Source organism: Daphnia magna, linkage group LG2 (assembly GCF_020631705.1).
Source record: "Daphnia magna isolate NIES linkage group LG2, ASM2063170v1.1, whole genome shotgun sequence".
Classification (NCBI taxonomy): Eukaryota; Metazoa; Arthropoda; class Branchiopoda; order Diplostraca; family Daphniidae; genus Daphnia; species Daphnia magna.
In genome coordinates, this window is record NC_059183.1 from 5,012,281 (window position 1) to 5,038,793 (window position 26,513).

Genomic DNA, 26,513 nt, shown 5'->3' on the forward strand with positions numbered 1-26,513 from the left:
CGTGGATATTTGTTTTTTGAGTCGACATCCAACTTCCAACTGGAGATAGTCAACAGCTGACACGTAGAAGTGGTTACTCAACACAACACGGGTTAGGTACCATTGCCCACTTTGAGTCGTTCTCCTGGCGCCAGTGTTACAAGATGCTACTCAAGATCGCTGCTGTTTGCCTTTTTGCCATTTTGGCTCTTTGTCCCCCTGTCGTCCAAGGTAATATTATCTTTATATTTTCTGTCACAAAATGTTAATACGCAAATTTAAAAGTTTTTCGAAACCACGAGTTATTTTTTAATAATGAGATCGAAAAACGTCTAAACTTTTGCGACTGTAAAATGCCTAGGTCAATGGTATCTTGTGATAGCCTCCAGGGCAAATACCAATTCTTTGTATTCTGACGTAGACTTCGCACAGTTTCAGTTAAAATTGACATTGCGTTAACAAAAATCAAAATATCAAATAAGCTAAAAATGTCAATAAAGTTTGCCAATAAGACTTGAAACACAACTTTTAGTATTACAACTTAACATGATCAAATGTGGATGCGAATGATTTTCTTATAATTTTTTGTCTACCCAATAATTATGTCTTCAGGTCAGGTAGCATCTGTGGTCCCAGAGGATTGCCTGGGATGTTTGTGCCAGGCCAGTACAGGTTGTAACATGACGATTCCTTGCACATCTGGTCACCAATACCTTTGCGGCCCCTTCCTTATTTCTTGGGCTTATTGGGCAGACGCAGGCAAATTCGTTCTAGCGAACGATGACCCTGAACGGAAAGGAGGTTCGTTCAATATTTATTCCTACCTCAATTGTGGCAACGTCTAAGCACATTATAATGAATTGTAAAAATAGCTTTCGAGGCGTGTGTCCAAGATGCTGTGTGCGCTGGAGAAACTGTTCGTGGATACATGGCAAAGTTTGCTCAGGTATTTTTAAAAATTTTTATATTACTTTGGCATCGTTGATACAATGATTTACTGTCACGTAATTTATGTCTCTAGGATTGCAATGGAGATGGCGCCATTAACTGTGATGACTACGCCCACCTCCACATTTTAGGTGGATTCGGCTGCAACGCACCAATTGCTCAGACACCTTTCTACCAAGGTTATCTTGCATGCAGAAACACAGTTCAGTCTTTGTCGGGTTGATTTTTTTATCGTAACTTATCGCCGTTGCTAGCCGAAAATTTTCTTACGTTGTGTTAAAAGTCTTTTGGGATTTAGTAATTTAAACGAAAAAATTTGCATTGCTGATGTGTTTATATCGACGTATTATTAAATACACGCTTGGTCATGAAATGATATTGTGTCATCTACGATAGTAATCAAGCTTTTTTGATGGTAGGCATGTCTTGAACCTAAAGAGCCAACTACCCGAGAGAAATGTGGTGGTGAAAGCTTAGCGAAAACGTGAAAGTTGTCAACACAAAAATAAACGAGGTTAGCCACAAATGACGATGTCTTAAAAAGAAACTTCGCCATTAAATTCTCGTCAGGGAATCCAACTTCTTGTAACTACAAAACAAGCCATTGTGTAAAGGTGACACATGTTTGCAGCTCATGTCACGGGAAATTTCCCTCTTGCACGAGTCAACACATTTAATGTCCCAATTAAGGGGTGCCAAATGGGTCAGTATAGCTTCTCTCTCCTTATTTATTTATTTTTATATGTTGTTAGGCACTATTTAATTAAGCTGAATATTTTTTGCTTGTTATGGTCTGGCAGATAGTTTTCTGAATTTCAAATAACTTGTCGATGGTTTGATAAATTCCCAAGACTACCTCGATCAACAATTTTTATTCGTTAAACTCCTGTTATTGCCTGTAAATCGTTGAATTAAGATGTAATTTAGTTTTCTCCTTGTACAAGTATAAGTTCAAAACAACATAGAACATACTCTTGTTTGCTTGCTGGACAATAATTGCCATTTACAGGGGGAAAGAAGAAACTTTAGATGTCCCACTAAATGTATCTGCAGACAAATGCATCCCAATTCATGGATAGAGGTAAAATAAGTTTTTTTTTTTTTAATATTCTGTCAAGTAACCTTGCCGTACAAAACGTTCTGATTTGTTGTTCAGTTACTTCCTAAGGCTTCGAGGAGGAGACAACAGGAAGGAAAACACTCGCTAGAAACAGTCGCCCTTCTTTCCCATAAAAGGCTATATCACGAATTCATTTGAGGTTACCTCAATGCCACTTGGCGATTGGTTTCTGCGTCTATATAAGCTACAGCGTGGGTCCTCTGATTCAGAAACTCCCTGTTCCAGCTAGAAGAAAGACAATGTTGTTCTTCTGCCCCCAAGATAAGAGAATGTTCAATAGCCTCGCTGCTGCTTACATTTTGGTCGCTGCATTCGTATTTTCTCCTATGATTAAAGGTAAAAAATTTTGCTAAAAGTGACAGCACAGTCATACCGTTTCTATAACCCTGAGTAATACCGCGTTAGTTAAATATCTTAATGAAACTTAAAACAGAGTCGTTTCTATGTTTAAATCCTGAAATATTTAAACGATCGCCTTGCACTGTTCATTGTGGGTGTTGCAAGGTTCCATCAAGGACATGCCGGATTTTTAATTTTTATATCTAAATTATCAGTTTATCTTGCTAAGGTTGAATTGACGCTGTTTCAGGTCAAGAGGAAGAACTTGCTGAAATTGTAATACCAGATGACTGCATGCAATGCTTGTGTGAAGCAAGCTCCTACTGCAATTTGACTGCTCCTTGCACTACTGGTTCACAGTATCTATGTGGTCCTTTTCTAATCGGCGTTAACTATTGGGCAGATGCAGGGCAACCTACGCTTACGCCCGACGAAGATCCCAATGGAGGTTGGTGATATTATACCTAGCAAAGGACAGTAACTACATTTTTGAATATTAAATTTAATAGCGTTCGAGACATGCGCGCAAGACCTGGAATGTGCCAAAAAGACTGTTCGTTTGTACATGACAGAATTTGCACAGGTAATACTGACCGACTGTGTTATGACAGATACAATAAGCTTTTGTATAATGATATGTTTTAATATTAGGATTGTACCGAAGATGGTATCATTGATTGCGAAGACTTTGCACGTATTCACGTATTAGGAAAATCGGACTCATGTTTTGCGAAAATGGAAGGTTTGCCCTTCTATAGGGTCTTCCGCGAATGCAGAGATAAACCTGTTTCTGTCTAATCTATTTAGTAAAACCATTAAAAATCAGAAAACAACACACACAATTACATATAACATAAAGTTCGGCTGCAACCATTCTCCCAGTGCAACACGTGATTGCAAACTATTCGCTCAATTTAGAATTCACAACATGAACCGGTAGAGTTTGTGTGATTTGTTAAATTTCATGATACCAATAAATGCTTAACAAAGAAAACAATTTCAGCTATTTGTTGAATGTCAATGTTTTATTTATAAACCGTCATTTATCGAAACTGTCTCTGAAGTGTGAACTCTGAACGTCTGAATAGGGCTCGGCCCCGTGTCCAATGGGTAGGTATTTGGGCGAATGGGTAGGTCTTCTCGGCGAAAAAATTTGATCCGGTGGGTAACGGTTCTTGAGACTTTGCTGCCCACTACCTATCCGGTTTTCATGTGGGTAACACAAACTCGAAAACCGTTTCCATTACCCGGTTTCAAAACCCGATCAGCCCCAATTTCCTACCCGATTACCTGGGTATTTCCCTGAAATCAAGTCACGCGCTTTGAATTTCCGCCACAAAAACTTTTTTTTTTGCTAATCTCCCTTTTAATTTAACTTGGCGCTTTGCAAGCCGCCATTTTCCAAGATGGCGGTGGGTATACCCGGTTTTCCCATCAAATCCGCCCAACCTACCCATTTTGGCAAATAAGCTACCCGGATCGCCCATGGGTGACTATTTTTGGCAACGATCCACGGGTAACCCGGGTTTTCGAGAACCGGGGCTCTGAAGTTAAAAAGAATTTTCCGCTAGAAATCGCATTATGCTAAATATAGCTATCTGGCAACGCAATGCATTTCACATGAAGTGATTGGAAGTCAATAGTAAACAGAAAACACAAAAGAAAAAAAGTGAAATCTTGAAAATCTGCCCTACTCTAGAATTTTGTTTAGGAGGTGAAAATATTGTTATTAGGTTGCTCTGATTGTATTAGTTCAGTGTTTAAACTATTTCTGGTGTGTTATTTAGTCATGGTTTCAGAATGTATTTTGAATTGTAGAATTTGAATTATTTGCCACGAGTGAAAGTCTAGATGGCAGGGTATAGAACAAGGGTGGAAGTTGTTTCACCAACAAAGCAAAACTTTCCTGACATATTAGGATCCTGATGTTTGTTGGTGAATAACATATGAAGCATTCCTGTAGATTTTGCATTTGTCTCAGAGTAGTAGAGTTTGTAACCCTTCCTTACACATCCTTTTGTTGTTTAGATTTTCTTTGTATGGCGCCTACATTGAGATGATTGGTGATACAAAAGGCTACATGAAATTAAATGTCAAGCCAAGTTCAACTGTGATAGGTGATGGCAGTAAAGAGCAACTCATTGCAGTTGGTTACACCAGAAGCTACATCAAAACATTCATCTTCCACTGTATAGCATTACTATGCATAGGCCTGCCATATGTTCTTGTCTACTGGCACAATGTTTTTGGAATTCGTTGGCAGTATGTTTGCTGCCCTATAGATGAATCTCAAGTCTTGGTGTTAGAGGTATTATGTAGTGTTTACAATGTTGATCTTTTGTATAAAGTTGTTGACAAGGTTTTTCCTCATGAAGGATGTTCATGGGCAAACTTACATTGCAAAAGTGCACCAAGAAATTGTTGGGGACTACTTTCCTGATGAATACTCTCTGCTATCAAAGGATGATTCAGAGAAAGAGGAGGAATCTGAAACCAGTAAATTGTTTGAAGAGGACTCTGTGCCCTACTTGCGGTATTTTGTCCATCAACATGTCAAGTATCTGTGGAGCAAAAGGTACCAGCGGTTTCAAATGCTTACGGGAATCGAACAAGGCATTCAGCTTTGCGATTTTCACACATTCGAAGGGCAATCAGTGCAAGTTCAGGAAGCAAAGTATGAATACTACCTTCAATTCTTAATGCAAATAATAACGTTGATTTCATTGATCACAGACTACAATTACACGGCTTCAATACGATGTCTGTCGACGTCAAGTCCTACTGGCGTTTGCTTATAGATGAAGTGCTCAACCCGTTCTATCTTTTTGAGATCTTTAGTTGCGTGGTTTGGACAGTGGATGATTACATTTACTACGCCGCGTGTATTTTCGTAGTATCGATTGTGTCGGTTGGCATTGCCCTCTACGAAATCCGCAGAGTAAGTCACCTTTTCGTACATGACTGATAACCAGCAATACAATATTTAATATTTTCTACAGCAAAGTTCAACATTGAAAAACATGACGGCCGCCCACATATCTTCCATGGTTACCGTTTCTCGTGGCGGAGAAGGTAATCTTTTGTGTCAAATTTAATATTCTTTCATCGGGACTCATGGTAATTTATCCCAAGTTTATGAAAATATTTATGCCAGCCGATTGGTACCTGGAGACGTTATTGTTATACCTCCAACGGGGTTCTTGGTGCCATGCGATGCCGTTCTCGTAGCGGGCACTTGTAATTAAATATCATTAATAAATTATAAATTTTTATTACTAAATTAAATATTGTTGTTTAATCAAATACAGGTATTGTGAATGAAAGTGTATTAACAGGTTGGTTATTAACCTGATGTTGCCTTTGAAAAGAAAATTACTGTATTCTCTTTCTCTCGTTAGGTGAAAGTGCCCCTGAAACAAAAACACCTGTACCAGATCTGGATGAGCCATATTGCACCGACATTCACAAAAGGCACACTCTCTTCTGTGGTACTCAAATTCTGCAGACCCGCTACTATGGCCAAGATAAAGTCTTGGCTGTCGTCATAAGAACAGGATTCACTACGGCAAAGGGTGAATTAGTCCGCTCGATTCTATATCCAAAGCCAATTGGCTTCAAATTCTATATTGACTCGCTAAAATTCGTGCTGCTGCTATTTGGCGTGGCACTTTGCGGCATTACGTATTGCGTATACGTTTATATAACAAAAGGGGTAAGGAATATATATATTTTTCCTTATAAGTATAATTTTTACCTTCTGATTGTATAACATTTATTCTAGGCAACGCTTTGGGAAATTATCATACGGGCTTGTGATATGCTAACTATCGTCGTTCCGCCCGCCATGCCCGCCGCAATGACCGTTGGAACAGTGTACGCTCAGTCACGTTTGCGCCGTAATGGCATCTTTTGCATTTCGCCGCCACGCATCAACGTGTGCGGCAAATTAAAGCTCATGTGCTTTGATAAAGTAGGAAGGCTGAAAAAGCAAAAATACTTAAAACATTCTTTCGTATCAGTTGTTAATTTTTGTCAATTTCCACTCATTTTAAGACAGGAACCCTTACTGAAGGTGGTCTCGAATTTTGTGGCGTGGCACCGCGATCAAAAGAGGAAAATGTTTTTGCTGATCTTGTTCGTGATCCAGCGCTTCAACTGAAACAAGATGACCCAGTTTTAGTAACCCTTGCGGCGTGCCATACTCTTACCCGAATCGAAGGTTTTTGCCTATCCTTTTTGTTTTCTTCAGATATTGTCTATGAAAGTCGCTTGAAAAAAAAAATCATTGTCTTAGGTCAACTGATTGGTGATCCTTTAGAGTTGGAAATGTTTAAGTCAACTCAATGGATTCTTGAAGAGCCAGGAGCAGATGTTACTCGTTACGATGTTATGACCCCTTTGGTTGTTAAACCCGTAACTCGAGACACATTTCTTGGTGTTCATGGTTTTGATTTCGCCGAAACAGGATTCGAGGTAAAATAGGAAGATATTGGGTAAACATTTAAGGTTAATAATACATATTTTCTTGAAGATCCCTTATGCGGTAGGCATTGTGCGGCAGTTTCCGTTTAGTTCTAGCCTGCAACGGATGTCAGTAGTTGTCCGAACTTTAGGTAGTGCCCACATGGAACTTTTGTGTAAGGGGTCTCCCGAAATGATTCGTACCCTCTGTTTGAGTACATCCGTGCCTGACGATTTCGCCAAAGTTTTAAGATCGTACACGATGCGGGGTTTTCGTGTTCTTGCATTGGCTCATCGTATTCTAGACCGTCGCTTGACGTGGCATCAAATGCACCGCATGAAACGGGAAAACATGGAATGTAATCTGAAATTCCTTGGCCTTCTGGTAATGCACAATACCCTTAAGCCAGAAACTACCCCTGTTATCCGACAACTACGAAACGCCAACATTCGTTGCGTTATGGTCACCGGTATGCTTCATTCAACTACGAATCCTATACTTCTGGTATTTGTCATTAATTATCTAATTTTTTCATCCAGGTGACAACCTGCTAACTGCAATCAACGTGGGGAGAGATTGTGACATGCTTCCTGTAGGGGAGAAAGTGATACTTGTTACAGCTACTGCACCGAAGGGCACCACTCGTGCATCCATTACCTATTCATTGGCGGAAATGTACGAAAGGGATGTAGAAGAGAGTGGCGTCTTGTCGTCGTCTGAGTCAGATGCCATGTTTACTGAGAGCTGGCCAGACTCGGTATTCCAACCAATGGAAAACATATCGCGCATGTGGCGCAGACAAGCTCTTGTTTCTGATGCGGAGAGAGGGTTGGACAGTAACCATCTAACTCCGCGATTGCATTTGGCTCTTGGGGGGAAAACCCTAGACGTCATTCGTAAACATTTCCCTCATTTGCTTCAAAGAATCCTTGTGCGAGCAACCATTCTAGCTCGGATGACACCTGATCAGAAAACAAAGGTAATCCTTGTACTGGTTTTCCAAATTTTCTAGTGGCATGTACGTTTACTAATTCCTTTTTCATGCCACAAAAGGTGGTGGAAGAGTTTCAGGAACTTGGCTACGCTGTTGGATTTTGCGGGGATGGAGCCAATGACTGTGGAGCGCTTAAAGCAGCTCATGTAGGCATTTCCTTGTCGGATGCTGAGGCATCCGTGGCCGCTCCCTTCACTGCCAAAGCTGGAAATATTTCTTGTGTCCCGACTATCGTCCGTGAAGGTCGCTGTGCCTTAGTCACCAGTTTTGGGGTGTTTAAGTATATGGCGCTCTACAGCTTGATTCAATTTATATCAGTACTGATCCTATACTCGCTACGCACAACCCTTGGCGACTATATGTTCCTCTATCATGACTTGTTCATCACGACAACTGTTGCCGTCCTAATGGGACACACTGATCCCTATCCAAACCTCGTGGTTCACCGACCTAGAGGATCGCTTCTTACCAGCTCGAATATGCTGTCATTAGTTATGCAAATAGCTTTGACGGCGGCAATACAACTAGGTGCCCTATTGCTTTTAATGCTGCAGCCTTGGTACCACCCTATACATCCCGACGGTGATGAAGTCATTATTCCGTGTTGGGAAGTAACCGTCATCTTCTCGATAGGTTCATTTCAATACCTTATTCTTGCGCTTGCATTTTCCTACGGACCTCCCTACCGTCAGCCATTTTATACCAACAAACTTTTCCTCTTCGCCCTGATTGTCCTGACGGCATTCTCTCTAGTCCTGACGTTGTTGCCGATCGGGCCGCTGGCCAATTTTTTTCAAGTGATGGGGATCAACGTGAATCCTTTTCACTGGTACTCAGAGGATGACGGTGGGATTCCTATTGGTACCACAAGATCTGATGAGGATGACAATATGTACCTATTTCGCAGTTGCCTCATACTTCTGGTAATATTGCACACAACTGTGGCACTTTTCATTGAAAATTTGGTAGCAGAATATGAGTCCAGTCAGCGCCCTGCAAATCATCCTCGAAATTCAGAACCAAAGAACAAGTACAAGAAGGTAGAGCAGGAATTAGCTCTGGAAAAAGACTGGCCTCCGTTAGGTCAAGCTAGCACTAGTGAAATTTTGTCACTTTAAATCTTTAGAAAACATAGATCGCGTAGTGAGTTTCGGAAATAGGTTCAAATCCACCATTTTAGTTGTGTTCTTCATCTTAAGAGTGCTTACTTCCAAAAAAAGTGTTTGACTAGCGTTTAATATGATATTTTTCTATTCTAACCAATTGTTCTAGTAAATTTTGCTTATACAATAAGCATGTTACATAAGGCATGAACAGAAAGAGTGGTTTTTCTCTCCTTTTTTTTGGCATGTACGTCTAGCGATTCATTCCTTATATTGTGTCAAAATCGGCAAGCAACCATTTTGAAGTATGTCTCACGTGTTATTAGTCAATAAAAAAATATTTTTCGGGATTCTTGTGTTATCTACTTATCTTCCCAAACTGGTGTTTTGTTTAAACACTTGTTTACCTTCCTTCATCTTTTTGATTTATAAATGCCAGGCGATGTCCTACTTACATAACATACAGACCTCGGTGACATAACGATTTATCAGTGCATTTTTTAACGTGTGGCATCAAACTATAGCTGCAATATGCATAACGTCAACGGGAGACTTTACGAAACAAACAATTCCTATTTTTGAAATTTCCCAGTGCTGCGAGCCTACGATAGGGCTCGATCTCGCTTTGATCGGTTCGATATTTTGCTGATCGGGCGGGTCATTCTGGCTTTCAGGGCGGATCGTCCGAGTTGCCGTAACCCGCCAGGTTTTGAGTGGGTTGCCTAATCGGGCTTTGCAACCCAATGACAAGAAATTAATTGTCAATTCAAGCCCATCAATCGATTATTTATTATTAATATTACAAGTGGTTTTCAGTGAGCCACTCAAAACTTTTGAAAACCTTTAAGCCGCCATTTTACAATATTACACCTGGGTTTTTCAGGTTGAACTCGACCCGAGCCGTGGGAAGTATGCCAACTTGATCGGACCCGATCAGTAGTTGTTTGTGGCAGAGTAATAGAATACTGGTGTAGCCACGCTTATGGCGGGCCCTCCCATTGCCTTTTTGGCCTGAAAGTCTTTCTGTCCCATAACGAAAGCGCCACAGCGGCTGTATTGTGAACTTGTGATGTATTACGTTTTCGCTATGTTTTCGCTCATTTTCGTCGTCTGTACTTTGAAAGTAAACAAAAAGTGGCTTAATTAATTAGTGTGAAAAATGTATGTATAACATATGGGTTGTTATAACAATAACAACCCTTAAAACTCAATTCATAGGTGGCAGTTACGGTTATGGGACACTTAAATCGATATCTTGCCCCATTTTCTCACAATCGATACGCGAAATTGGCAACAACTTTTGGGAAAAAATCCGAGAGGGGGAGTTAACATGGCCGTGGCTACACCAGTATTCTATTATTACTCTGTTTGTGGCGTGGCTGAGAAGCTGCCCGATCACAGCTGATCTGGGCCGATCCCGCATGCGAGTGCCAGCTGCCTGACTCAATAAATTGGCAACAGCGGATAAGGCAATAAGCAGACGATGGTTTTTTTAGCACTTATTCCTTTGCATGTTTGCTGGCTGAACGCAAGTCCTTGACCCACAGGCTAAGCGTATTTCCAGCGAAACGTTACGCATTGTACTGTACAGGGGAACCTACCCAAGGCCGTTACTATTAGATAACGAGGCTGTAACATTTTAATCTCTCCACAGCCTTCCTTCAAGGTGTCAGTGTCCCTGGCGCAAATTTTTCTCAGGTATTAGCCATAGTCTTAGTCCTAGCTGCATGTATTTGATAGCTTTTTGTCTTCTATGCAGTATAAGATCATATAATCGCCAGTCACGTTTTATTTCGTAACGTGATGCAAATTGCATCATTGCGTAACCTGTTTGCGTTTTATAAAAGTATTCGTGAACTTTATAAATTTTTGGGTCTCATAAGCTTGAGCCATACTTGAAGGAGGGAGTTTGTTTCAAAGCCGGAATTGGAAAGGAAGCATTTCTTGTAGAACTTTCTTTGATTTCGTGGTGAAAGGTGATCTAGAAAGATGTATGTAGTTTTTCATATTAGTAATTATTCTAGCAGCCTGTATTTTCTATTAACTTGTTCAGTCAGGTATTTGTGTACATGTTTGCTAAGAGTGTTTAAGAAATCATCTTGTTAAGGGACAAGAAATTGTTCCTTTACAGAAATATGCAATTTTGATCTACGTTTCTGTCTTAAATTTATTGTGGTCAGTTGTTTGTGGATTTAATGTAATATTCTGGCTCAAAAGCTTGATGGTGTTTCTGTATTATCTTAAGCTAATCGTGGTTTTGGGGTTTATTGTTATATTTTGGTTTGGAAGCTTAATGTTAAAGATTAATTCACCAAGTATAGAGGGAGGGGAAATGCAATTGTCATGTAAAGAAGCCCAAATGTGCAAAATCTTTTTGTGAACGGTATCTCATTATTTTACTAAATTACTAACCAATTTTTCCTTCCATTTCTAGGATGGTCTGTCTCTGATACTTTCCTCACTTTTATTCATTATACGTGCAACACACTAAAATGGCAAAGACAAATTCTAGCCTTGGCATGTCCAATGCCAGCACAAGAGTGGCCATTTTTTTATCAAACATGAGGTATGAACATCTTATAGCAGGAATATCAGGCGGAGTTGCATCCACATTGATTCTTCATCCTTTGGACTTGATCAAAATCAGATTTGCAGGTATGTCTATATGAATTCGGGGATGGCGATATTATAACAAATTTCATCATTTCAGTTAGTGACGGTCAGCTGAGTATAAGGCCTCAGTATTCTGGACTGTATGACGCGATATGCAGCATAACACGTTCTGAAGGCGTTCGTGGTCTGTACAGAGGTGTTGCACCCAACGTTTGTGGCGCCGGATGTGCTTGGGGATCCTACTTCTTTTTGTAGGTGTCTTACTGTTCATTACCGAGGCTTCCTTGTTGTCTATTCGTCGTATTTGAACAGTTACAATGCCATCAAAGTAGAAATGCAAAGTGGAGATTCAACCATAGCACTGAGTCCCGCTAAACATATGTTAGCGGCCGCTGAAGCAGGTGTAGCCACCCAAATCTTGACAAATCCTATATGGGTCGTGAAAACTCGTCTTTGTCTGCAATATGGTCCAGAAACAGTTCACCTCTCAGAGGAAAAGAGATACAAGTAAGATTTATATCCTCCACTTACTTGCATGTTGGAATACTAATAATTGTCTTTTTCAGGGGAATGGTGGATGCTCTAGTCAAGATGTACCGCTACGAAGGTATTCGAGGTCTGTACAAAGGATTCGTACCTGGCATCTTTGGCGTCTCACATGGTGCCCTCCAATTCATGGCTTACGAAGAAATGAAAAATAGTTATAATAGTTACCGAAATTTACCTATCGACACTAAACTGGTGAGTCAACTACCATTTAGTCAATCCCCGTTATCTAGGTTTCGTATAAAATCAATTTCATGATCTGTATCTAGGCCACAAGCGAGTACCTGTCCTTTGCTGCCCTGTCGAAACTATTTGCAGCAACTGCTACTTATCCCTACCAAGTAGTGCGAGCACGATTACAGGACCAATATCGCGACTACAAGGGCGTCATGGATGTGATATCACAGACGTGGAGGTACGAGGGTGTCCGCGGGTTTTATAAAGGCCTATCGCCCTACATGGTCCATGTCACGCCTAATATTTGTCTGGTCTTCCTTATTTATGAAATGTGCACCGGAGAACGGTGATCTCCATATACCTTAGGAACAAAACAAAAAAAAAATTGCGCAGAATCGAGTACATCCGAATCCCCCTTTGTTTGTGTACGGCCCATTAGGCTGGCTAATTTTAGTTGGAAATTCTTGTACATATTAAGATCAATAACGAATCTCGCATTACCCTCTTATGACTTAGTTTTGTCATTTTCGAGAGGAAACGATCACCTTGTATCTATTGTGAGGTAGTGTAGATTCCGAAAGTGGCATGGAGTGACCTACAGCTTTTTCTTCTGTTAATTTCAGGCGTGAGGGGGTGAGAGGCTTATTACAAGGGATTGCTCCCTAACTTGTTGAGGGTCACTCCGGCTACAGCCTTGACGTTCGTCGTCTACGAGAATGTTTCTTACGCGTTGAAATCGCTATCCAGCGGGCAAAAGAATCATTCAGCCGAAGGCGAGGATCGAACTCTTTCCAAACCAAATGAAACACAATCTTCGTCAGTAACGACCAAAATTTAAAGTTTGGGTCATTTGTTTTCTTTCCCTTTTACCAGTAAGTCGAATACATTTGTTATTGTTTTCTTTAATAAAATGATAACGATCCAAATGGAAACGGACATGATACTGTAAGTTTCCATGTCATCGAGTCATAACGTTCAAGTCCGAGTCTCTATTTTCATGTTAAAAACCTTTTCTTGCAGGATATGCAGATGGCGTATTTAGCAGAGAGATGTAGCAGATAGAAATGGAGACAGCCATTTTTATTGAGGGGGGCTAAGGTGGGTTCTATTCGCAGAACGTAGCATTGCGTCAGAAAGGTTGGATGTTGCGGCATGCGGTTCCTCTAAGGTTTACAATCTTAGTCAAGGATGACTTTCTCCCGCTTTTCTTTGTGTAACAAGAAAAAGGGGAAATCGCATCACTCTCTTCCATTGTCCTTTCTTACACACCCTAATCGTTTTTGTTGTTTTTTTCCGGGTCATTCCAGACAACAAAAGTCGTTGTATTAAGCTTAAACAGTTGGACTTGGAAAAGTGTATACACGCGCCATTATTATTAATATTACGATGCCGGAGTGGAGAAAAGAACGAGAGTCTGGCGTTGAATGAGGTCATTCGGCGCAAGCTTCGGTTTTTTCTTTCTTTTTTTTTTCTTTTGTTTCTTTTTTTTCTTTTTTTTAGGGAATATATGGGTCAAGTATCAAGGTTAAAAAAGAATCTGGAAGTGAGGGTTGACCTGCCGGAGCATGGAGGCGGACCATTCCAATCAGGAAAGGAAAGTGAATCATGCAACATCCTTGTTTCCATAATCCCGCTGTCATGATGGTAGAAAAAAACTCGGTTGTCGCAAATCAACATACAGTCCCTACGGCTGAACTGCGAAAGGGAGGGTGTTAAATGGACGTTTTGCGTGTTCAAATGGACTGCTTTTCTATTCTTTAAAAAATTGTGGTGGTTAGCCATGGGTATTGCAAACAGGTGTCTTAAGATGGGCCAAAGGGGGCGGAAGGAGAAAATGGTTTGTATATGGGAAGACAAGGAGGAGCCAAATGAAGGGGGCAAGAGAGTAGGAAAACGGGGGAGGCGGAGGGGGAAGGATGAGCAGCCTGGAAAAAAAAAAAAGACGGGAAAGAAGAAGAAAAGAAGATCAACCTACTTCTTTTTTGGACGGACACACAAAAGTATAACCAACTGCATTTCGTTTGTCCTGGTAACCCAGAAATCGTAAAAACATAAAAAGTTTCCCTTTTGCCGTGTGTTTACTATACGGACGAAACCACTCCCAAGAAATACTGGAATGCTTCCCTTATATGCGAGGCTAGAAAATCCTGCTTAACATGTTTGACAGTAAGTTCCATCATGTTAAAATAACAAAATGTTTTATTAACCTATATTTCCGCAGTCAATCTGTCGCAAACCTGTAATATTGGTTTTACATTTCTGTCACCGGCACGACGTCATTTGTTATTCTTCTTCCGTAGGCTATGCTCTCGATTTCTATACGGATGGGCCACTTCCGCTTATCGTACCTACCTGGACACGTTTCATTTCGTATTCTCTCTGCCATTTGTTTTTAGGTCAAATCTCTAACTTGTTTCAGACAAGCAAAGTCGGAGCTCGGCCTCCGTGACCGCCTACTATTCACCCGAATAGAAAAGAGAGAAAAAAAACCTTGATTGTCATCAATTTCATTCTCCGTTTTTAATTTTATAGCTTTCTCTTGTTGTTCAGGTACCTGTGGAGTGTAATTATTTTCAACCGACGTATTATGCTTTTTTTATGCCGATTCGTCTGATTAGTAGCATCATCGCGTTTGGTTATTTTCGCGGTGAGCAGCGGCTGTGGTATTCTTGTAATAGATTTTTCCGTCTCTTACCAACGGAAGGAGAAAATACTGTAAAGAAAAAAAAAACAGCGTTTGAGAAGAGAGGCAGCAGTAACCAACTAAAAAAATGGGGAGTTTTGTGGAGAAAATTGAGGACGAAGACTTTCTCCATTGCCTGCGAGGCGAAAATCTCTCCTGCTGGGAGCGCGCTCCTCCAGTGAGAGGGTTGGCTTGTCGGTGGAGAATAAAGAAGACTCCAGCGCATAGTATACTTTTCCTACTATCCGCGCGCATTGCATTCAGCACCGGTGGGAGTGTATACTTTATCTACGGTGCTTTCTCCAATTGAATACCGGGCTCTCTGGTTCTTCTTTTCAGACGATCTCACTCTTCAATGGCTCGACCTGCAGCCAAGTTCAACAGTTGAGCCGACCGATCCAACTCGATAGTTCTTCTAGGTCTGCTCTCCGATACGCTACGTCGAAACCATCCATTTCGTCCAAGTCTGTTGCCGAGACGAGTGTGTCATCACTTCTGTTAAATCTAATCAACTTCAGGATCTTCGGCTAAGTGAATTGCAACCACGAATTCTACAGTTTGAAGTTGACAACTTTACCCGTTTCGATCATGCGGTAAGTCACTTTGTATAAGTTTATTGTATATTAAAATCATTTCGCAACTGTCATGACGTGAGATATCGAGCGCCAACTACATTGCGCAAAAACGTGAAGTTTATTTCGGTCGTTTGTTGAGCGCGTGAAAAAGGAACTGTGTCGCGTGTTTAAAAGCATGACGAAGAATTCAGTCCACATGGGAAATTCAGTCCACTTCTTGCGTGCGTCGAGCTTTTTCCCACTCTTGGGGAAAGCTCATGACCATCTTCTAGTTTTATTTTTCTCTTTCTTTCTTCCTTATTATTTTCTTATTATTCATCTTTTTTGCCAAAATATTTCTAAACGTTCCATCAGACTTTCACCGGATGCCGTTGGCTTTTATCCGCCCACGCTACCATGCGAAGTTAAGCGCTGAGTAAACTGGATCGGCAAGCACATAATTGACGGATTAACAGTTGTCAGATTCGTCCGGAAACGCCTAGCTTCCACAATGGAAAAAGAAACACAATCATCAGTCATCCTGGAAGTGAAAATTCGATCGTGTGTCGTATTATCCTCCTGTTTTTACGCCCATTAAATAATCAGACCGACATCGGGAAGCGAGTCTAGTATTCATTTACCTTTCCACACCTTTTTTTTTGCAAGTGACGGCGTGCAGCTTGGTTAGCAGCAATCAGGTCGCTGGTTTGACTTACTTTACTCCATCCTAGAACTTATTGAAGTCGGCCACTGATCTTTGAACGAGTGACGTTCCACGCGAATGGCGTCAAATATTTGCATTACTGCAATATTTTGGGTGGAGGAAACAGACACCTGGAAGATGCTCGTTTTTTTGTGCTTTGTGTTTTTGTTTTTGTTTTTTTCATTTTAAAGATATATGGCATTAAAAATAATTTACGACCTCGTTTGCAACTGTAAATGGATATTTAGCGACAGCCATTGACAAGGTAGTATTTAGGTCATGTGGTATTTTGTTTGCTTTCTCTTTCTCTTTTTCTCTTTGTGTGCCTACATATCTATTCTAAATATGCTCTTCTTCTCTGTTGTCGCTTTTGTGTTTCGTTTACTGGGTTCTTTGTACCAACAGGTAATATCCGACCGAATTCGAGGTGTTTTGTTTCCTTCGCTCCGAACCTCCACCGTTGAATTGTGTTCGATTGTGTGTGTGTGTATGTACCAGGCGCGGTTGGAACAACTTTCTACCCAGAGATTCTGTCAGAGTTTTATTCTCTTCGCTAGATGGCACCAGTTGTTTGCGAAGAAAAATGTTTTGCTGTTTTTTTCGAAAGCTTTGCTGAAAAGTTTTCACGCACATACTTCGATTCACGCAAATGGCGTCATTCCTTCGTGTCTTGAATGGATTTACTTCAGGGGATGATGAAAATGTGGGGGGCTTTCATATTGCTCTCGCCACATTTTTTTTGGTTTTGTTTTACAAGACGTTACTGCCCATTTCGACATAGGGGCGTTTATCGCAAATTAATTTAGGCTTAAGCAAGAGAGAAATCAAACGGAAGTCTAGACTTTGACCAAGAAAAGTCAATTTATTGTTCTTGCTGATGCAATGGATTCTGTACATGCTAGCACACTTTTAATTTCTTCACTCTTTACTTTATAGGATATCCGGGTACTTTCTATTGCTCCTAACATTGGAGCTGATCGCGCTGGCAACGTCCGCGACTTCGGGGCTCAAGCACCAACATCCGGCCCTTCGAACAGGTTTTCGGTCGGGTTTCCGCCGATCATCCTGGATCGCCGCCACTGCAGCTGCCAACGATGCTCATGGTACGACATCCCATGGTCACGACGATACCTCACGAGCCATTCAAGGTAAATTAGACCTTTAATTTGCTTATACTACATCCTGCCAATCATTGGCCAAGGCAAATAATTTTGCACCAGGTTTCATTAGCGTCCCAGTAAAGATGCAAGAATCTTTGCCTCGAACGAATCGAAATCTTTCTCACTTTTTTGTTTAGAGCAGCGTCATAAAATGTAATGGTTTCCCGAGCAGCCATTACCAGCCAATGGCAAAGATAAATCTTGCATGAGTCGTAATAAAAACGAAATTTTGCGGTGGAGATTGTGTCCAGTACTTAGCAGAAAAATCGTAGAGATAGAAAGTAAATTTTAAATATTAAACATCGAAAGATTTCTCTACCGCCAACATGACGACAACTTCTGGTTTTGAATCTTTGTAGGCGTGTATGTGTCTGCGTGTGTTTGTCCAAGTTTGGGACATATTAGTGCAATATTACAGGTATCCAATGGGACGTTGGTAATAACGCCACTGGCTTTCCCTTTCGCTTTTTTTCACACTGTTTATTTGTTGCGCAACCACTTTATGTTCCAATACGATGGATGACCAGCTCTACGACACGCTAATCTTTTTTTTTATCTCACTTTTCCTTCTACCTCTTTATCTGTCTAACACAAAAGCTACTATATGTATTTTTCATGGTAAGGCGTTCGTTTACGGGGGACTTTCACTCTCGATTGAAGCGATAAGAAAGAAAGCGAAAGTTTAGGGCTTATGATATTTCCGATGGTGCATTTCCGTTTTTAGGCGATCCCTCTTGCCAGTAAATGCTGTACAAAATTGTTTTGTACCCTGCTAAGCCATAGAATTCGGTAGTCTCATGCACACAGCCTATTAGCATACTTTTAGGGAACATACTGTACTTTCTACTTGAGCGTGTGATTCGTCCGATACAAGCATATTTCATCTTTATGGATGAAACGCGTGACTTTCTCTCTCGGTTCTCTTCTGTTTATGATTTAGCGTCAGCTGGGGCGCCAAAGAAACTTAATGATATCCATAACTTCATTGAATTTTTGTCATCGCCGTATTTTATTTAATAATGTGGCTTGTCGTTTTGCCTAGTGAGTGGAGATAATGCAAACACGCTTAAGGAGATGCCAACTAAAGGCGGCCGAGAAGAGAAGGAGCAAGCGACGGCTATTGCTACCACGACGATCGCTACTCCGACTACCTCTTTGGCAATTATAGAGCCAAACGACGAGGATTTGGTGACAACGTCTGAAAACCTCTGGAAAGAAGACACTTTGACTAATGAGGCGGAATCTTCCCCGTCCCAGCAGACTACCATTCGCAATACGAGTGATGCTCGGGGTATTTTCAGCAACATGGTCAAAACACTCAACAAATGTAAGTCCTCCTTTTGATCTCATTCTTTTCAATTTTGTGGGCATCAAAAAGAAGTATCAGTAGAACTGTTGTTAACGATACAAAGAGAGAGAAACGAAAACCATTGGTGGCAGCCACATCTAGATTAAGGAGAAAACGAGAAGGGGAAAGCATCAAAACAAATAGGCAATTATTTTGAGTTAACGGCAATTTTTTCTTTATTTTGGTACCAAGCCTTTTTTTCCCATCCATCCTCCGTGTTGTCTGGAGAAACATTTCTGAAAATAAAAGCTCATAACAGCTGCTGACCAGTGGTTTGGAACGACTACGTAGCGCCCAGAAAAAAAAAAATGTCCGTCTTAATAATCTACCCTTGATTGAATCTTAGACTAGTATCCTAAAGCCGGGCTTCTATCGGTATTTTTCGCTTGATAAAAGTAAGAATGAGAAGAAAAAATTTGCTTTCGAAACGTAGAGAGAGAAAATGGGTGGGCAAAGAGGAACGCAAATGCACATGTATAGAGAGAGAAAAGGAAAGTTACTAGCTCTAACCTAAATACAAGACCATCCGGTGACTGACCATGTACACCCTAGCTACACGACATGACATTGTACTATCAATGTTTATTGGTACAAAAAGCGGACGCGGGTTATTCTGATATTTGCCAGCTGACAGTGAAGGTCACGACAGGAACGAAGAGTGCGTTACTATTAGTTTCGTCGATTTTTTTCATTTTTCGGTGATATATTACTCTAAAGCGTTCTAAAGTCAGAAAGGGAGCCCCATAGTTTCCGAGAAAAAGACAGATGGAGGAGAATAGAAAGCTAGGTCGATCCCGAATTGCGAGCGGTAAATATGTTTGTTCCCATCCACTAAGGTGGTTTGTCCTAGTATTAATGAAGGCAGAAAGTTGGAGAAAGAAAGCTTTTTCTTGGACGACAGACCTCATCGCTAATATACCGCCATGTGCCATTGTTATCCTGAAGGGAAAATGAAACGATCTAGAAGATGAAAGTCTAGAAATCGATAAGATATATGGACTAGATTTTTTTTGTTTCCTTGTTTCCGACTTACTCTATGCAATCTATTTCGGAATGCAATTAGTAGGTGTGATAACATTTTTCAATCGGTTACATAACTTTTGCAATTCATTTGATTTTACAACTGCCCGCAACACCAGAGTCAGATTACCTTTCCCTTTTTTTCCTTTCCTTTTTGTTTTTTTCAAATGTGGTAAATGAAGGCATAGAAACAATTAAATGTTAATGAATCGTGTTGTGTTTCATAAATGGCGAACCATTTACGTTAGGTTTTGGGAAAAGTAAAAGCGAGGGGAAATTCTGTTTCCCCAGCCTATTGGTGAGAGCTTGTAGCTTTACTATTAGTTCCACCCGATCATTTTCTTTCTCTCTTCAAAGCTGCTCGTACACGATAGTAGGCAAATTGAAATTGTATCTGATTATGCCTAATTTACATATAATGATAACAAAATTTGGGGTAACAGAGGCCTCGAGTTTTATTTAAAAATCAATTTTAAAGTTGACCCAAAAATCGTTCGCCCGCTGCCCGTATTTATTTACCTGCTTGCATATCTGATGATCGTGTTTTTTTCCCCTCCACTCTGCGTCTTGCGCTGTTGATAGTAGACAACGAATTTCCCAAGTTGTGCGTCCAACGTTCGGAAGGTGAAAGTTTCTCCTCTCCTTGCTACCTACCCGTTCGTTTTCCCTCTTGAAGGCATGAAAAAGAAATCAACTCTGCCGACCTCCTCCTCCTCCATGTTTGAAGTGAAACCCCTAAAAATAAAACACACACCCAATAGCAAAGCCTTGAGTTAAGGCAGGTTGGGAAGAACTAAGGTGGTGTTTTTATTATTCTTCCTTCTCCTCTTCGTTCGCCTTCTCTCTTTCTCTGTCTGCGGCACTTCTTTATAAAGGGGGTGTACCGATCTGCGTTGAGATCAGTTGAGCTTAGTTGCGGCTACGGGGAGGATCGAATCATATCCGCTCTCGTCAACCCCAGACTGCCTTCTCTTGTGTATTGCGAATGATTCGGCGTAAAATCCAACAACAGTGACCTCTGATTTTGTGGTTCGTTTTTGACAAATCCCTTCGAGATCCTATTGAGTGCACTTGTACGTTTTGGCAGTAAACAATAATGAACATCCTGTGGATCTCTCCTTTGGCGGCCGTGGCCCTCGTTTGTGTCCTACTCCTCGCTGACCTGGATACGACTAGAGCTCAGCTGACGAGCTTGTCTGAATCGGAGGTCTCCAGCGGAACAGTTTTCTTTCCGGAGGACGACGATGAAATCGTTGATGAATCCTCTCCTCCACTGGCATTTCGCCATCCGCCAAATGGCCGTCGAGAGCCTTCCAATGCACAATCAAACAGCCGCTTTCCCCATCCTGTTAATAGCTTCCTGAAGCCGTTTGAGCCACTATTCAACGGTGTTGTGCCCAACTTTTTCAATAATCCGGAACCCAATTTCAACATTCACCATCATTACAACCAGCATGGAGGCAATTTTCATTTGCAAGGGTCCTCCTTCACCGCTTCCTCCGCCACAGCAGATCCCTTCGCATCTCAGCTTCCCTGGGCCACCCGTCAAGAGGCCTCCACACAAGAATTCGATCAAATTCCCTTCTGATTTACCTCCTGGCAATCATTTTTCTCATGACCAGCGGCCTACGCAGAACACCAGCAAACGTCCGAAGACGAAACCAACAGTGAATCGACAATTTAAAGGTTTTTTTGCCAATGTTTTTCAATCATCACTTTGGACGCTTTGTTTGTCGTCGTGTGTCCCGTGTTGTTCTAAGCATTTGTTGGTTAAATGGATGAGATTCCGCCTGTCTCTGCATTCATTTATTAGCTCGATGTTATTGTTTGGCGGTGATCACGGGTGCGGATTTCTGATCTGTTCCGCTGCTCCCGTTTTCTCTGCCCGGCTTTGAGTAGGGGAAAGCGAAAAGATTACATCACGATGCTCGCCGCGAGAACTTTACTGGTCAACTATATACGCTGCCATAGACTTCCCGTATCGCGTGACTTTCTTTCTACATATACATGTCAGCGTGTAAAAGGCTGATGGCTGAGAACGATATGCGCTTAGGAGAAAGTCGGTTAGGTGCGTCTGTGCGTTTTCTTCAACCATCTTGCCATGGTTTTCCGCTCTTTCATTTTTTGGCGTGCCGATGGTTTCCCTCGCTCTCTTCAATATCGTTAACAATGAAGCGCATTTTGTGCTTTGTCTTATAGGGTGTTTTAATTTTTTTTTGTGTTTTTAATGCATGCCTTCATTTTGGTTGATTTTCACGTCTGTATGGTATTACTTACCAAATCTAGTGATACAACCAAACTGCGAGTATAAGGGTGTCAAGTACAATTGCGGCCTGAGTTTGGCCTGCACCCTAGCAGGCGGTGTAACTAAGGATCTTTGCAACGGTGGTCCTCTCTGGCAGTGTTGCGTGCCGAAATCCGCCGACAATGAGAATACTGTCCAGACTCCAGTGTTTTCACTGAATGACGCAAGTAAGTTGTCCTCCACCCTTCCCTTCCGTTTGGACGAAGAAGAAAACGAATCGACGAAACAATTGACTTGACTTTCGGACCAACCGTCAAAACCAAATTATTCTGCCCTTGGCCTTTATAGACTAAGTAGTTGAATAGCATATCGCATGTCAATCATCATTGTCAACTATAATAACTTTTCACAATGCATTGGGCACCGGCCTTGGCCTCATGCAGTTTTCTTTTCTTAAAAATTTAGATTTTATTTTAGATTTTTTTTTATTTGCTTTTAAAACTATTCATTTTTTGTTTGGGTTGTGACGTATATATAATAACTGACACATAACAAATCGAACATATGAAATAATCAGCGACGACGACGACGACATCTGTGATGACGACAACACGACGACCGACTCTGTTGACTGGTCCGTCTTTGGTCTTTTTTCGACCACCGGCTTTCAACCTGTTGTTAAGGCCCACTCGTCCCAGTTCAAGTGGCCCCTCACAATATGAGAGACCCAGTGGTAGGACTGAATCAAAACATTGGAAGCACGTACGATTAGTGCTTACGGTTGCCTCGCACATCCGTCGGTTCGAGAAAAATAGTAGACTGACATCTACAGAGATGGTGCACCGAAGGGAATTTCAAAGCACAAGCCTCCGTCGGAACCCGGATTATGGAACAGCACGTAGTTAGCGTAATCACTGTCGAACTGTAGACTTATCACACCATTAGCTCCAATCGTCTTCACCGCAATTATTTTAATTTCAACGCGTCGAAGATGAAAAGAATCACGCTTGTATTTCGCTTAACTGTTCATGATTGTCCTCGTTTTAATTTTAAACCAAAAATCCCCCCTAAACAAAATATTTGATGGTTGCAGAATGCGGATTGACCTATACCCGTATGAATCGGATTGTCGGTGGTCACGATACAAGCTTTGGGAAAGTTCCGTGGCAGGTAATTATTCTATTTCATATTTTGTGAAATTAACTTCTAAACTGAAATTGTTTCCAATTTTTAATTGTGATTTTTTATGATAGGCGTCGATCGTCAAGACAAGTTACCTCTCAAGGAGAGTGTCGTGTGGTGGTGCGCTAATCAACAACCGCTGGGTAATCACGGCCGCTCACTGCGTGCACAGGTATCACTTTGGAACTTCTGAAACGGTTTTGAAAGGAATTTTATTCGTTTTTTTGTTTGGTTCTGTTTAAATAAAGCACGGCAACATCGGGAATTCGAGTTCGACTAGGTGAATGGAATATGAAAGACACCAACGAACCTCAACCTCACGAGGACTACGACATTGAACGCAAAGAGGTGCGGTATTAAATCAATTAAATGATATGATTCAGCCAACGCGAATTGAAAAAAAATTTATAAATAAATGTTTTTGATTCACCAATAGGTGCATCCTAGCTACAATCCGGCTGACTTCCAGAATGACATCGCCTTATTAAAGCTCAAACGCGATGTAGTGTACAAGGAGCACATCATCCCGGTTTGTCTACCACCAGCCAAAGCCAATTATGTCGGTCAAACAGGAACCGTCACCGGATGGGGCCGCACAGCTCACGGTTGTTTATTCATTCCTCAGTTTTTCTTCTTGTTGTTTTCATTGGAATTTTTGAAATCATTATTATTTATTTTTTCTTTCTTAATGATATTTACGTTAAAGGTGGAGCGACAGTTCCGGACGTTTTGCAGGCAGTTGACGTCCGTGTCATCGACAACAGCGACTGTCAGAAATGGTACAAAGATGCAGGCAGGAGGGAGACTATCTATAATGTTTTTACGTGTGCGGGATACAAGGAGGGAGGCCGTGATTCTTGTCAGGTATGGACATAATTGATATATTTTTTTTCCTTTTTTTACATTAGATATCACGCTGACATTGATTTTTGGTTTTTTTCACGTGGGAAAAAAGGGTGATTCCGGAGGACCGTTGACTATCGATAAGGATGGTCGTTCCACCCTCATTGGCCTTGTCTCGTGGGGTATTGGGTGCGCTAGGGAGTCGCTGCCAGGAGTTTATACCAATATCCCCCATTTCGTTGACTGGATACAGCAAAACATTCGCTAGTCAATTTCATCACCAGAAGCACAAAATTAATCGGATAACGTTCGCCCAAGACAGATCCAGAAATTATTCCGTCTAATGTTTCAAAATTACTACCATTTATTATTTAGTCTTGCCTTGATTATTTTATTCTTGTTTATTTTCCGTTATTTACGCTCTCGGCGACAGTTCACGGACAGGATTCCATGACACACTGTAAATAGGTCGATCACACGTGCAAATGATTCAGTGCATTCTTTCCCCAATGATTGTGAACCTCCCGATCCCTCTAGGGCTGCCTTTCGCCGCAGCGCAGTCGTGCCTTCTTTGTTCCCTATCCCTTTTTACCGAAATATCGTGCATTGCCGAAACAAATCCTTCATGTTGTGCATTCATATAATTTAGAGGTATATCTGAATGTGTTGTGTGCCTGTGTGCATAAGAGGCAAATCGTTTCCAGAATTATATACCATATTTTGAGTGCTGCTAAAAAGCAAACGAATAAATGGAGAGGAAAAAGACTTTTTTAGCAAATACACATTTCATAGCACCAATTGGCTTTCAAACAGTCTTTGCTAGCATAGTCAACCTTGTTACCTTCTTTATTCTAACGCCCAGTAATTTTTCATTTGATGCGTAATGCAATTTTGATTATGCTGTGTGATTTTTGTCTAATTCTATTTTTTTAAGATTTTGACAAAAGTAGGAAGGCTATACCCTTCCCACTTTTTCATTTTTGACCAAATTTCAAATTTTGCTTAAAATACATGATTTCGATTCAAAATTGACTGAAAATAACGAAAATCAGGTTTATGTTTCATTTAGCTGCATAGTTTATGAAATAATCGTAAAAAACATCAACAAAGTTGGTGCGCTAATAGCAATTTTCTTTTTTTTATTTTGAATCCATTTGGTTTAACGAGAAACCAATATCAGATTCTTAATGAGCGTTCAATTTTGATTATGCTGTGTGATTTTTGTCTAATTCTATTTTTTTAAGATTTTGACAAAAGTAGGAAGGCTATACCCTTCCCACTTTTTCATTTTTGACCAAATTTCAAATTTTGCTTAAAATGCATGATTTCGATTCAAAATTGACTGAAAATAACGAAAATCAGGTTTATGTTTCATTTAGCTGCATAGTTTATGAAATAATCGTAAGAAACATCAACAAAGTTGGTGCGCTAATAGCAACTTGCTTTGTTTTATTTTGAATCCATTTGGTTTAACGAGAAACCAATATCAGATTCTTAATGAGCGTTCAATTTTGATTATGCTGTGTGATTTTTGTCTAATTCTATTTTTTTAAGATTTTGACAAAAGTAGGAAGGCTATACCCTTCCCACTTTTTCATTTTTGACCAAATTTCAAATTTTGCTTAAAATACATGATTTCGATTCAAAATTGACTGAAAATAACGAAAATCAGGTTTATGTTTCATTTAGCTGCATAGTTTATGAAATAATCGTAAGAAACATCAACAAAGTTGGTGCGCTAATAGCAATTTTCTTTGTTTTATTTTGAATCCATTTGGTTTAACGAGAAACCAATATCAGATTCTTAATGAGCGTTCAATTTTGATTATGCTGTGTGATTTTTGTCTAATTCTATTTTTTTAAGATTTTGACAAAAGTAGGAAGGCTATACCCTTCCCACTTTTTCATTTTTGACCAAATTTCAAATTTTGCTTAAAATACATGATTTCGATTCAAAATTGACTGAAAATAACGAAAATCAGGTTTATGTTTCATTTAGCTGCATAGTTTATGAAATAATCGTAAAAACATCAACAAAGTTGGTGCGCTAATAGCAATTTTCTTTGTTTTATTTTGAATCCATTTGGTTTAACGAGAAACCAATATCAGATTCTTAATGAGCGTTCAATTTTGATTATGCTGTGTGATTTTTGTCTAATTCTATTTTTTTAAGATTTTGACAAAAGTAGGAAGGCTATACCCTTCCCACTTTTTCATTTTTGACCAAATTTCAAATTTTGCTTAAAATACATGATTTCGATTCAAAATTGACTGAAAATAACGAAAATCAGGTTTATGTTTCATTTAGCTGCATAGTTTATGAAATAATCGTAAGAAACATCAACAAAGTTGGTGCGCTAATAGCAATTTTCTTTGTTTTATTTTGAATCCATTTGGTTTAACGAGAAACCAATATCAGATTCTTAATGAGCGTTCAATTTTGATTATGCTGTGTGATTTTTGTCTAATTCTATTTTTTTAAGATTTTGACAAA

At 40.4% G+C, this 26,513-nt stretch overlaps 5 protein-coding genes across 12 annotated transcripts; all 5 read left to right on the top strand.

Annotated features, from left to right (window-relative positions):
- The first annotated feature begins 72 nt into the window (after positions 1–72).
- Positions 73–1,300, top strand: LOC116917058 (lysozyme). The gene is made up of 4 exons (XM_045170375.1): positions 73–210; positions 592–780; positions 852–925; positions 1,001–1,300. The coding sequence occupies exons 1-4, from the start codon at positions 144–146 to the stop codon at positions 1,148–1,150; spliced, it is 480 nt and encodes a 159-aa protein (XP_045026310.1). The 5' UTR covers positions 73–143; the 3' UTR covers positions 1,151–1,300.
- Positions 1,301–2,223: 923 nt separating this feature from the next.
- On the top strand, positions 2,224–3,383 carry LOC116917057 (invertebrate-type lysozyme 6). Its single transcript, XM_032922415.2, has 4 exons — positions 2,224–2,383; positions 2,637–2,834; positions 2,896–2,969; positions 3,038–3,383. The coding sequence occupies exons 1-4, from the start codon at positions 2,287–2,289 to the stop codon at positions 3,182–3,184; spliced, it is 516 nt and encodes a 171-aa protein (XP_032778306.2). The 5' UTR covers positions 2,224–2,286; the 3' UTR covers positions 3,185–3,383.
- Positions 3,384–3,966: 583 nt separating this feature from the next.
- LOC116917061 (polyamine-transporting ATPase 13A3) lies at positions 3,967–9,295 on the top strand. 5 transcript variants are annotated; one of them, XM_032922417.2, is made up of 14 exons: positions 3,967–4,100; positions 4,415–4,694; positions 4,762–5,060; positions 5,120–5,324; positions 5,386–5,458; positions 5,519–5,623; positions 5,695–5,721; positions 5,785–6,098; positions 6,168–6,356; positions 6,440–6,605; positions 6,681–6,859; positions 6,918–7,317; positions 7,388–7,827; positions 7,902–9,295. In XM_032922417.2, exons 2-14 carry the CDS (start codon positions 4,443–4,445, stop codon positions 8,958–8,960), a joined length of 3,708 nt encoding a protein of 1,235 aa, XP_032778308.2. In that variant the 5' UTR covers positions 3,967–4,100; positions 4,415–4,442; the 3' UTR covers positions 8,961–9,295. The 5 variants fall into 5 exon arrangements, with proteins under 5 accessions (XP_032778308.2, XP_032778310.2, XP_032778309.2 ...); XM_032922419.2 differs by having other exon boundaries at positions 4,041–4,160; XM_032922418.2 differs by lacking the exon at positions 3,967–4,100 and adding an exon at positions 4,168–4,321.
- Positions 9,296–10,433: 1,138 nt separating this feature from the next.
- Positions 10,434–13,260, top strand: LOC116917063 (mitochondrial folate transporter/carrier). 3 transcript variants are annotated; one of them, XM_032922426.2, is made up of 7 exons: positions 10,436–10,643; positions 11,380–11,600; positions 11,656–11,809; positions 11,871–12,065; positions 12,125–12,299; positions 12,374–12,519; positions 12,905–13,260. In XM_032922426.2, exons 2-7 carry the CDS (start codon positions 11,438–11,440, stop codon positions 12,945–12,947), a joined length of 876 nt encoding a protein of 291 aa, XP_032778317.2. In that variant the 5' UTR covers positions 10,436–10,643; positions 11,380–11,437; the 3' UTR covers positions 12,948–13,260. The 3 variants fall into 3 exon arrangements, with proteins under 3 accessions (XP_045026156.1, XP_032778317.2, XP_045026157.1); XM_045170221.1 differs by lacking the exon at positions 12,905–13,260 and having other exon boundaries at positions 10,434–10,643; positions 12,374–12,789; XM_045170222.1 differs by lacking the exons at positions 10,436–10,643; positions 12,905–13,260 and adding an exon at positions 10,684–10,936 and having other exon boundaries at positions 12,374–12,789.
- A 1,287-nt stretch (positions 13,261–14,547) lies between these two features.
- On the top strand, positions 14,548–24,817 carry LOC116917062 (serine proteinase stubble). 2 transcript variants are annotated; one of them, XM_032922423.2, is made up of 11 exons: positions 14,548–15,233; positions 15,304–15,557; positions 17,158–17,369; positions 18,424–18,708; positions 22,036–22,221; positions 23,088–23,164; positions 23,248–23,348; positions 23,425–23,524; positions 23,613–23,781; positions 23,883–24,040; positions 24,132–24,817. In XM_032922423.2, exons 2-11 carry the CDS (start codon positions 15,553–15,555, stop codon positions 24,285–24,287), a joined length of 1,449 nt encoding a protein of 482 aa, XP_032778314.1. In that variant the 5' UTR covers positions 14,548–15,233; positions 15,304–15,552; the 3' UTR covers positions 24,288–24,817. The 2 variants fall into 2 exon arrangements, with proteins under 2 accessions (XP_032778314.1, XP_032778315.1); XM_032922424.2 differs by lacking the exon at positions 14,548–15,233 and having other exon boundaries at positions 15,263–15,557.
- The last annotated feature ends 1,696 nt before the right edge of the window (positions 24,818–26,513 follow it).